The sequence below is a fragment of the Opisthocomus hoazin genome, chromosome 3, assembly GCF_030867145.1.
Source record: "Opisthocomus hoazin isolate bOpiHoa1 chromosome 3, bOpiHoa1.hap1, whole genome shotgun sequence".
Classification (NCBI taxonomy): domain Eukaryota; kingdom Metazoa; phylum Chordata; class Aves; order Opisthocomiformes; family Opisthocomidae; genus Opisthocomus; species Opisthocomus hoazin.
Window position 1 is genome coordinate 100,380,914 of NC_134416.1, and position 12,151 is coordinate 100,393,064.

Genomic DNA, 12,151 nt, shown 5'->3' on the forward strand with positions numbered 1-12,151 from the left:
GTCCCCAGGCTCACTGTGATGAAGAAGATTAAGATGGGATTAGGATTATATTTTTTCCCCCTCCTGTTCAATGGCAGAGATCTATTATTTACATTAAGCGACATCAATCGATGTTCTGCTGTTGTAAAAGCACCCTAAAATTTCAGATACACTCTGTCTTGTTACTGAGAAGGCTAAATAAATGCAGCAAAATACGATGACCTACTCTAAAGTATCTGGATATAGAATTAGTTGTGTTTATTTTTATTTTTTTTTTAAATCAGTGGTTCAGTTAGCTGTCATATAATTCCCCATATAGCAGTCTCAAAAGTGGCCAGACATTTTGCCTGCGCTGGTCCTAACATAACTATCAGGCAAATTCATATGTGGATGCTTTTGATCCGTAACAAATATCATACGTATGTTGTTTGAATCTGCATTGTTAATTTGAATATATTGTCTATACATTCTAATATATATATACTTAACCGTAAGTATGGAAAAATTCCATTGCTGTGTATAAAAACAAGCAGCACAGCTGAGGCTTAGGACTAATCCAGGGAGAACTGAATCCTATCAAAAACCTACTCTTGATGTTCAAACATTCATTTTTCAACAGATCCTACTCATTGCCATTTCTGACTGGCAGTGCATAATGGAGGGGCATGCAGCTGCTCAGCCTGACAGTTCCAGATGGAGCTACTTTTGAGTCATCTGCATAGAGGGAAAAAGGTGATCAGAATGATTTTTAGAAATGATTTTTAAAAATGAAGCAAAGTTTACAAATTCACATAAGAAGGAAGTAGTACAGTCAAACTTGTAGTCAAAAAGAAGGGGGTGTGTGAAGAGTGCAAAGACTTTGTGTCTCATTGACAAATTACTTCATATGGGTATCATAGTTACATTTTATGTCACTAAAACTAGCAGAAGAGTAAGTGACTTGATATGATCCAGTCTTTTAATGCACCTGTAGATAACTTACTATTTCCTGAGACAAGAGGCTGAAGCCAGGAATTTTGTTGCTAGAATGAGTGTAGTGTGAATATAGATCCATGGTCAGAGCTGAAGGAAATTTAAATATCTAAATTCTAAATTTTATTGGAACTATATCTTCTCTTTTCTTAAAGCTTGTCTTCAACACATGTCCAGAACATTTTCCTTCACAGGTCCTTCCAAAGTGTTCAGCTCATAGATGTGTTTACTTTACAAGAATTACACCTAGAAGCATGACTTGTCTATAAAACATAACCTGGCCTTTCAAAACGGTGGTTCAGATTTCTTTCTACTAAACAAGTTGATCATTGGTGTACATGTATAATTCTGGGCTCAAAAGACAGCGGGTTAAAATGTGTCTGTCACTGATTTTAATCACTCTTACCGAGTGCTTTAATCACTAAATTCCAAATAAACTTTACTGTTTCCCTCTTCAAAATTCATAAATTCAGTAATCTTGAACTTATTCTAGTACACTAATGCAACATGAACAGCTGAGATGCAGTGCATTCCCTTGCATTAATATCTGATAACCAGCTGTTGGGGACACTATTAGGAGACTTGAAGCAGGACATGTCGATTTGCAAGCGTTTGGGTCTCCTCTACTCTGAGTAAAAATTCTGTTCACCACAGTCCTGTACAAAAGTTTTGTTATTAAAATAAACACATAATGAAAATATTCAAAATAAAATTCTTATAAGTGAAAATTAAATATATTTCCTCAAACATAAAATATAGCTCTTTCACTCCATGTTGTGGAGCATTTTTCATATGGTTTTACATGGAAAACTTCCCACAAAAGAGAAATTATACTTTCTAGTGAAAGAGAAGAATCACTTTTTTGCCACTAAAACAGACACTTTGTGAAAAGTCATACATGATTGTATGTGAAATGAAATACTATTGTATGTGAAATGAAATACTGAACTCCAATTTCCTTTAAGGCTAAGATCACAACCACAGATTCTAATAAAGATACAAACTACTGTGTGTTAATTATTAGGTATAATTACACAACATTTAATTCTCTTACCTAGTTTATCACTTGAGCCATAGGTACAGAACACCCCATTGGTGCCACATACCTTTTTCAGTTTGATGACTCCTTCCTGGGTATTCTCATCTGTTGTGATGTCAAACAAGTTTCCTCCATCTCCTGGAACTATGTTGTACTCAATTTCTGCGTTCTTCCCAAAGTCAGGGTCCACAGCTCTGATCCTTCCGATAGCAGAACCAACGTGAGAGGACTCAGGTACTTTTAAATGGAAGATACCTGTGACAAAGCAGTAAACAGTTATTCTTGGGATTTCTTGGTAAATAACATAGTATATTTGATTAAAAATGGGGATCTGGTGCAAGATAAACAGACTTAAATAATCCAGATAAAATGATGAGATCAAAAAACCAAAGGATTATAAAAAGATATGTATGGTTTACCCACTGAACAGGCTAATTTCCCCTAGGTTCTAGATTTGTTCTAACAACCACAAGGACCTTAACATCTCTATCTCTTGAACTATCTATCTATATTTCTTTCTTTAGTTTTACCTATATGGTTGATCCTGTTGAATTAAACTCTACATGTAGACAGCAGGTTTACAAGCATTTTCCTCCTTCTATGTTTAACAGTTTTTTTAGCATTTGAATACTAATTTTGTTTAAGAAAATATAACTATGCATTCCACAGTAGTTGAAAGGAAAAAAATCAAAGGAAAAACAATTCCACCCATTTCTGAGGTATTCAGTATTACAATTACATATACAACTTGAGAGGCAAGACATAAAAAGTATTATTTATACATTAGCCACCAGAGGGTGCTCTTAGTAAATGTTCAGTGGTAAACATCAATTTTTAGCTCTGCACACTTCTCAGTTTATTTACTGTTAATGTTAACAAAAGTTAAAAAAAAACCTCTGAAAATTATGCACTTTTAAAATAATCATTACTACTGCTACTTGAGGAGAAAATGGTTTCATTTGGGGAAGCAGCTATGTTGAAAAGTGCTAGACATAGTAGTTAAAATTGCTGAAAGAACAGGTCCAAAGTACTTTGAGTCAGCCTTGGCTGTAACGACACCAGTAGCAGCAGGCCTGAGCTTATACCACTGCGCCCTGGTTTACGACACCGCTGCGGAAGCGCCTGCCTTGCCTGCCCAGTTCCACCTCTCGCTGGAGCTGTTACTTTGCACGGCTGCTGGTGAACTCCACCATGGCAAGTATTTCCAGTAGGCAGGTAGCGCTCACCTTTCTTCCCATAGCAGCCTTTGCTGTCAAAACCACCAGCGGCTTTTGGAACTGATTTCAGTGGGCCCAGCATGTTTGATTCGCTTCATCCAGGCTCACACGGAATCACACAGAATGGTAGGGGTTGGAAGGGACTGTCTGTGGGTCATCTAGTCCAACCCTGCTGCTGAGCAGAGTCACCTACAGCAGGCTGCACAGGACCTTGTCCAGGTGGGTCTTGAATATCTCCAGAGAAGGAGACTCCACAACCTCCCTGGGCAGCCTGTTCCAGGGCTCCGTCACCCTCAGAGGGAAGAAGTTCTTCCTCATGTTCAGACAGAACTTCCTGTGCTTCAGTTTGTGCCCATTGCCCCTTGTCCTGTCACTGGGCACAGAATCACAGAATGGTCGGGGTTGGAAGGGACCTCTGTGGGTCATCTAGTCCTACCCTCCTGCCGAAGCAGGGTCACCTACAGCAGGCTGCACAGGACCTTGTCCAGGCAAAGAAAGAGTCTGGCCCCATCCTCCTAAACACCCACCCTTCAGATATTTGTAAGTATATATTAGGTCCCCTCACAGCCTTCTCTTCTTCAGGCTGAACAAGCCCAGCTCCCTCAGCCTCTCTTCATAGGAGAGATGCTCCAGTCCCCTCACCACCTCCGCTTGCCCCATCATCTTGTTTTCCTGGGTCATCCTCCAACAGCTCTCACAGTGCGGCCCCTTCGGAGCAGGAAGACATCAGCAATGACCTTCTCTGTTCCTCTACATGTCAACACGTAGGAGGAAATTTACACCTCTTTCTTCAACAGTGTAGCAGGACAGGCAATTGTGACTGGTGGGAGGCGTATTGGGTGGATGTCTCAGAGATTTCTGCCCGGTAATGGTTCAGTCACACTTCACAAAAGAAGGCTCTGAGAAGGTGTATACCATGTAACAGCAGGATATGTTCACATCCAGCTGCTGAATTAAACAGCAGACACTGCTTCCTGTTGTCATCTCCTTACAATGCATGCTGTGTCAGCTTTTTCAGCTTAAGAATATTTCCAGTTAGGGAAAAAAATGAATTTAGCACTGCTGGATTAGGAGCATACCTACTCTTTTGAGAGGTAGTAGCTTGGGCTGTGGTACATTTGTAGTTGATTGCCTCTGAAAAAATGCGTTTTGTCTGCTTCCTCCCTTCATCCATCTGTATATAAAGTTTATCTGAAGGCAAAACTTGCTTTGTTTGTTTGAGAAAATCCCTGTAAGTAAAGTCTGCTTGTGTCAGCATCCACATTTGGACATTACCATGTGTAGCTTTGTAGTACTCATTGACTGAGCTACTAAAGGTCATGCAATTATCATTTCATTATTTTTTTCAGAGAGAACATACTTAAGAAACATTTCCTTCTTCTTTTTTCCAAGGGCATGTACTAAAGGAAGATTTACTTTTTCTTCTTCTTGTTTTAACAGCTGGAAAGCAGCACTATGACACAAAGTATTATCAAGACAAGAGTAGCCTCAGCTATTTCTTAATTGTATTTCAATGACTGAGTAAAGAATAAAATTTTAACATGCTATGCTCCTCCTGTTATCTAATGTCACTTACAAATGTGCTTATTACTTGGTCTTGGTTGTGTGTTAGTCAGAAGAGGTGGAAAAAAATGGATCCAACAGGGTTCTACCTGCACTTGAATCTTATATTACTGTTCCGCAATGTAGTTCTACCCCTGATGCCCAGGTCTTTTACAGACATTTACATTGGATGACAGAAATAATTGCTGCAGTGTTTGCTCTTTACAGTCACAAGTCTGGTGAATATAAAATGTAAGAGCATGTGATAATAGATTTTTCCTTCTTGGCCCAGTTGATCTACTCTTAGTGAACTGAAGAGCACTTAGATTCATTAAAACAAATATTTCTTTATTAAATATCGTATCTGGTTGTAAAGTGTATGGGACTTTGATGAAGCAAGAAACACTACATTACTCTTTTCAGGTTGTTTAGGCTTTTAGCTCTTATTTTCAATGACTTGGCATTTCATCACTTCCAGAAATTCAACAGCAATAAAGATGGGGTCATTCAGATTAATTTGAAACTCCAAAGTAATCTTCAACTCTGCCAGAGTCAGATCTCTGAAGATGTAGTATGTAATTACACTACCATCGTCCTCCCGTAATAGTATCTTCACAGCATATGGAAGCTGTTAATGGTGCTACTGTGACAACATACTTTTAGAATAAAATAAATAAAAACAAATAATGTATATTGTTGCCAGCTTAGGGAGAACCTTCAGCAGAATATAACGCATAGCATGAAAACCTTTTTTTTCTCCCTCCAGAAAATAGTCTTTGTACAGAGGATATTTGAAATGATCAATATATGCTGCACTGAAATGTAACAGAAAGAGAGTTTTGTAGATTTTTATTCTTCTGTTTCTAGAAGACATTACTTCTTGCTGTGGACTTGGTGTGACAGTTTAGCATTATTCAATTTTTATTGTCCATTTTACGTTTGCCTGTATACACTACTACCTCCGTTTGCTATAGAGGTATATTGAAACAGGCCTGAGTAATAGCCTTTTACTCCCTAAGGTCCTGAAAACCTTGTTCACTGCAGCTTTTAGGAATAATGGAACAAGCACCTAAGACAAACTTATGCAGCAGCTGGTTGTGCTGCACAAACAGTTCTGTCAAATTTTATAGATTGTCTTATGTGACTTCTCTGCCTACAAAAACCTTTTCTTCTACTTGCATAAATGTCTTTTATACATATTTTCTAAGTTTGCTGCTGACTTTTGTAAAGGATGAGTTACATGGCATGTACCAAAGGAGTAAGCCCTTATTTCCTTCAGACTGCACTATGAAACTGGACTCTGCAAGTAGTTACCCTGCTGCTGATTCCAGTCATGTTTATTGCATGCATTTGGGAATATTGTCACATAGAAGAAAGCTAGTAGCAATGCATATTGCCCAGTCAAGGTTTTTCATTGTCATAAATGGAATTTTAAGAAAAAAATTAAATGTTATTTTTAAGGCCAAAAGTAATGTGCCAGTTGACATGCTCAGCTTATGCGATGCTTCACACTTAAATTATACTTAAAATTCAACCCAGAATCTAAAACTAAAGAAAGTCCAGTGATCATGGAGCTTAAGATAATCATTCCAACATTCCCTTATAAAGCCTGTCTATGTGACTCAAGGTGTGAAAATTTCTCAGATTTTCAGGTTGAGCAGCATCAATGAGGATGATAAAAATAAATGAGTGATGATGCTGTTGATGATTTTAGGCTGAAATGACTGATAGGACTTATTACTCAGCCCCCAAAGCATTCAGAAAACTGAGGTGGAGGTGAGTTAACAACTAATACACGCTGCCTCTGATTTTATAAAACAAAGATGGTTCCAAAGCGCAATAGCAGGAAGAAGTCCGAGCTAAGTGACAGGTAATCAGTCATATTGACTGAAATTCAGCACACATTTACACGTCTTTTGACATGATTAGATTAGTTTTTGTTTTTAAGGCTAAAAAGCTGTTCTGAGGTTTGATTTTTACTTACAAAGGGGTTTTTTCATTTTATTTCTCCACACTTGCATTTTACAGGTACACCATCATTTACCAAAAAAGTTTTCAGTTCTGATGAGAATAAGAAATGAAAATCATCATTACATCCCACCAGAAAAACAACCATTAAGAAATAACCTAGGTTAGCACCTAAGGACTTATGCTAAATGCATAATGGTCTTCAACTAAACAGCTCAAAATGCTATTTGGGCTTTTTTCTAATCCGTCACCATGCATGTACTGTGTTTATGCAAGATTATCCTCTCCTGCTTTTTCTTTGTCTGTGTTTTTTCCATTCTCTTTGGCAACTGCCAAAGTATTGCATTGCAGTTCATCATGATAGCACAAATCCTATAGGCAACAACACTGAAATAAAATAATTTCTTTCTCTTAGTTCTAAATCTTTAATGGGATCTCAGGGAAACAAATCAGATTATGTATATTATAATATTCTTGCTAGCTTAAATTACCAAGGCATTTCATTTTTTATCCTGGACAGGTTATAAGGGCACTGATTTCTGTCTGTTTAGGAAGGATCCAAAGACAACAGTTCATATTTACTTGCTGGTGTTTTAACTATAGTGTAACAGGCAAAAGAAAGGATACTGTAAGTACAAGCAGATACCCAGTATACTAAACCTCTTACATCAGCTACAGCTAATCAGCCTAATAATTAGTGGCATCTGATAAACATGCTCCTAAAACTGGGAAGATGTGATTTAGCACAGCAGTGAGATATATTTGTGCCTCTCCTAGCTGCAGGTCCATGCCCTGCAGGGGGCTGGGACTTTGTGTGGGGGAGAAAAAGGCCAGGCTTGTCACTATGTGCTCTGATGTGGGTCATGCATGATCTGGCACAGGCTGGTAAAACTTCAATCATGGCAAGGCTTCTTCCACCCTCAATCCCACTGCCCTGATTTGGGTTCTATGGCCTCTTTCAATATAGCATAACCATTCTTAAAAATTTCTGGTTCTCTGCTGTGGATCCTTAAGTCCACACCCAGCAAGAGCTACATCTCCCCAGACTGCAGACATCCTGGATATCCAAGCATCCCCAGTTCTTCAAGGGAAATTGAGCATAGGCAAACCTCCTTTTGAGTTTGATCCTGCCCAAGTTTAGGGTAATCCACATGATGGAGCTTTCCCAGAGCTGGCAGCTGCTGAACCAGGACTCTGTTTACCCCTCAGGTGAGCTAGTAGACTGAGTTTTTGATGCTACTGTCCTTCTTCCTTCCCTAAAAGGGAAAAAAATTTTATCATACCTGATATAATTTTTGTATACTGATAAATTTCAATTTAACTATTTGCTGTTTTTTCCATCGATAAGATGTTGTCAGAAAGCTTTCTGAAAATAAATCTCCCCATTGCATGTCAGCGTCTAATTCCACAGAGCATAACATCCCCCTTGCTGGAGCAAGCGTTCAGGAGATTGGAAATGCTTGTTCAGTTTCTCAGCTGGAGATATTCAGACCCACAGCTTCTGTCTCCAAAGAGTGCTGAGTGTAGCAAAGACAACAGAGAATATTCTGTTTAGCAGCGTAATGTAGAAATAATTCTAGAAACAGTTGCCTGGAGCAACAGACGCTCAGATGTGTGTGTCCTAATACCTAGTCGAGAATACTACTTAATCTTCTCCAAAGAATCTTCATTTTTCTTTTGCACAGTGGCACAGTTTTACTAGGAGGAGAAGAAAATGCTCATTTCTAGAACTTCCTCACATTTTTAATTAAGAGTTTCTCCTAGATGATATGGAGTTGAACTCTGACAAGCTGAGGAGACCAAATCAAGTTCGTAACTGCTTTAATCATGATGTTGCTACCGTGAAGGAAAGATCCCTCTGTTATCACTTCCCCTTCCAATGGTCTTGCTATACAGAAAAGAGGTAGCTAAATGGCCATCCGTGCAAAGCCTGACTTTGACAGTTCCTTCATGTGTTAGATAGTGTACTTCCTGCATCTCTGAGGGCTGATGTGGAAAACCAGTTGTAAGTGATCAGCTTCATTATGTATCATGGCCAATAAAGAACTGTTCTTCTGATATCCAGTCTACTGATTAAGAAATTATTACTGAACAAAAAAATTCAGTAAAAGATCCAAAACATAATGAGAAAAATAATTTCTTGGAGGTGTAGTCTAAAAGCTTGTATCAAATGCTTTTATATAATTTTTATGGTGGTTGTAAAGAGTTGTCAAGGTGTAGCATGCCTTACTGATGGAAAAAGGAGAGTGTTCAGCACAAAATGTGTTTCGTTTTTCAGAATCTCAAGCAGCATATAATTGGCATTTATCAGGTATGTCTATTGGTAATATTCTGGTCATCACACTGTCACCAGGAAATAAATCAATACACTTATTCCCTCTATAAAATTTAAATTGCATTATATATGTGAAACATTAACATGATAAAATATATATTGCTGAGGATGAGACACAGAGTTTGTAATGCTCTGCTTAAAATTTCTGCTTCTTAAATATCTTGTAGGAGCTTTTTCATATTTTCTTTATCACTCTGACACAAAATATAATGACACAACTTTACTACAATTCATTCACTCTTAAGAATGTGGTCAAACCAAGTGCTCTAAATCATCTGTATTGGAAGAGTCATTTTTCTCTCCATCAACTAAGGAAATTAGGGCCCTATCTTTAGTCCTCTGAGTCACACCTAAGCTGCATGGCTAAAATCACTTAAAGAAACATGATGAACACCTGTGTTACTCAGAAAACTCCCTGTGAAGCTCCGATTTTCAGTTTCTCTTTGGGTACATTTTATGTAAAAGGTTTTCCCTAAAATATATATTACTTCTCTTCACCATATTGGCACAGTCTGAAGCAGAAAACTATTATTTTAAATCATAAAAATGTGAAATCATCAAGTGTAAGTGCATAACAGTTTACTGTTCTTTGTTTTAAGTTTTGGATGCAGTTTCCTTAAAATGCTTGCAGTTTAGTGTGTGATGTAGACCAAAAAATAATGATACAATAGGATGGCAATTGGCCTTACATTTGAAGTCTCTTACACTTTACAACAAGTATGACAAACTTGTCAAAAGTGATGTTTATGTCTTCCAATTTACATGTTTCGAGGTGAGATCTCTATATAAATGCTGCTCCTTTTGCAACGAAATCTGTGGTAGCGAGTGCCTCATTATAGATACTTCTCTTGCGAGCATTGGTGATCAACAAATTTGCAGTGGAAGCCACTGAGAAAAAATAAATGTCATGAATTTGAGAGAAAACTTGAAAGAATTCCTCTAGATTATTTCTGTTGTTTTCTTTTTATTTGTATAGCTTGCTTTATGCAAAAATTCAACTAAATGGATTTTGGACTCAGAGAAGACAGTTTCAAAACTGCTTGGTATCTGCAGCTCCTGTTGCTGTCAGTAGAAACCTTTGAATTGTTGCTAGCACTTTTTGGGCATCCCATTTAATGCTTTTACAAGGAGTGGATCACTCCTGAAAATCTGACTACAACAGGTAGGTTAGGTGTTTCTGAAAATCATAAGCCTAAACTATTGTGATTATAATTAGATAATTACATATGGTGTGTTTCACTTCATGTTGCACTGTAGCCCCTAAATTTTCAGAAAGCAAGCCCACCATGGGCAGAAGCACAAAGGCTGTATTGATTTCTTAGCTGGATGGAAGGCCCCGGGGCAAAAGGCAGATGTTGCCACAAATCATAGCGACACAGCAAGTGACACTGCAGTCCATGAGTCACTTTGCAGCCAATGCTCAAGACGTTGCAGGCAGTCCTGTGCTGTTAAATCTATAGCCCTAGCTACCTTTCAGTATCAGAGAGTAGGTGGGGATGCATGGTGCTTTTAACCCATCCCAAGGTTACTGTGCATAATTTCATGCATCCAATCTAAATAATCTCCATATTTTGAATGAGTAATTTCTTCACTCTTCCCCACAGGAAACACATTGGGGTGGAATGAATGTCATGATTCCTGTCAAAGGTTGTTGCATTTCTACGAATCATATTTGTTTACACCTTCTAGACAGAAGATAGCAGATGTAAAATGTAATTATTAATGATAATAATCTACTATGATGATAATGATGTATTTTTAAAAAAACAACCTATAAATCTTTCTGTTAATGATCAATTACCACTTAAACATGCTGATAGGGGAAAATGAATTGGGTAAGTGCCGACTAACAACCGAATTTTATGACCAATAAATAATATTTAACTTCTAACCGCTATTGTGCTCTCTTGTATTTCTTGGACTATTGCTTACTATGCAATCAGAACATTACATTTAACCTAGTGAGAAATTACCTATATTTTTCAGTGTTTATGGAAGAGTACCAAGACATAGCTATATTTATTTTCATGCTCTGCTTTGCAGCTGAGAATTCATTCTCTCTCAGTTTAGAATTTTAGAGGGTTTGGTTACATTCAATCAGTGCTCCAAACAGTCCTCTAAGAATAACTTTTGCTAGTTATGCCTTCTTCAGAAAGTTAAAAACCAGTATGTGTAGCATACATAAAAATTATTAAATATTTAGTGTTTTGAGAATCTATGGTAACTGAATATTTGTCCCTTCAGTTTATTTCTCAGATTTTTTAAAAAATATTATGCTTTAGTTGCATTTTGTGTCATTGTTCAGTCTGAATCAAATGTTTCACTCTTCAAGATGTTTTATGATCAAGATCATAGAACAGCGACAGGTGCGAAAAAAAAAAAGAAGTTTCTAAGGAGCTTTTACTAAGACTACTTCCACTTTTGGGGGAAAATCAGCTCTTACTCAAAGTGCCTGAAGAATTCTGATGTGGAAAGGAAGAAGAAAAAAGTAGGAGAAAGTTGGCATAGAGTTGTAAATAGAAATCTGTATAGATGTTGAATTTTATGTTAATTCCTTTATGTTGCACACACACAAATAGTAACAGAAGCCTACTTAACTGTCAGTGCTGTGACTCCAGGTGTGCTGCATGTCCTGGATTGCAAAGCATAGGCTCAGAAAAGCTACAACTGTACGAAGAAATTTCAGGTACCACCTGTACCCTGCAGCCTGGAAGCTAGCCATTATAGAATGGCCTATTTCCATGTTATTAAATTCTTTTACCCACACCAAAATAGGTCAGCTTCATGGAAACTGACTGCAGAGAGCAGTTCCTCATCTGTACTAATTTCCCCAAACGCCCTGAATTTGTCTGAGAAAGCTTTACTTGGTGTTGGTCAAAACTGTGCCCAGCAACTGTGCTAAGGCTAACAGTACGGATGATTTTAATGTCCAGAAACTTTCCCTGACACTCTCATATCCTTCTTTAAGTCTTCAAAGCAAAATAAATAAGTCATTGTATACCTTCTTTTGGTCTACGTAAAAATATCTATAATTGCACTGATTAAGTGGTGGTGTAGGGAAAAAAAAAAGTACAGAGGCTTTTTCATGACTAGATGTCA

General features: G+C 37.6%; 1 protein-coding gene across 1 annotated transcript in view; it reads right to left on the minus strand.

The window, feature by feature from the left end:
- The window catches only part of CDH12 (cadherin 12), a 390,071-nt gene that overhangs the window by 48,244 nt on the left and 329,676 nt on the right, over positions 1–12,151 (minus strand). Inside the window, exon 7 of the mRNA XM_009940762.2 lies at positions 2,058–2,245. Within this exon, the coding sequence (XP_009939064.2) occupies positions 2,058–2,245 (188 nt within the window). The remainder of the gene's footprint in view (positions 1–2,057; positions 2,246–12,151) is intronic.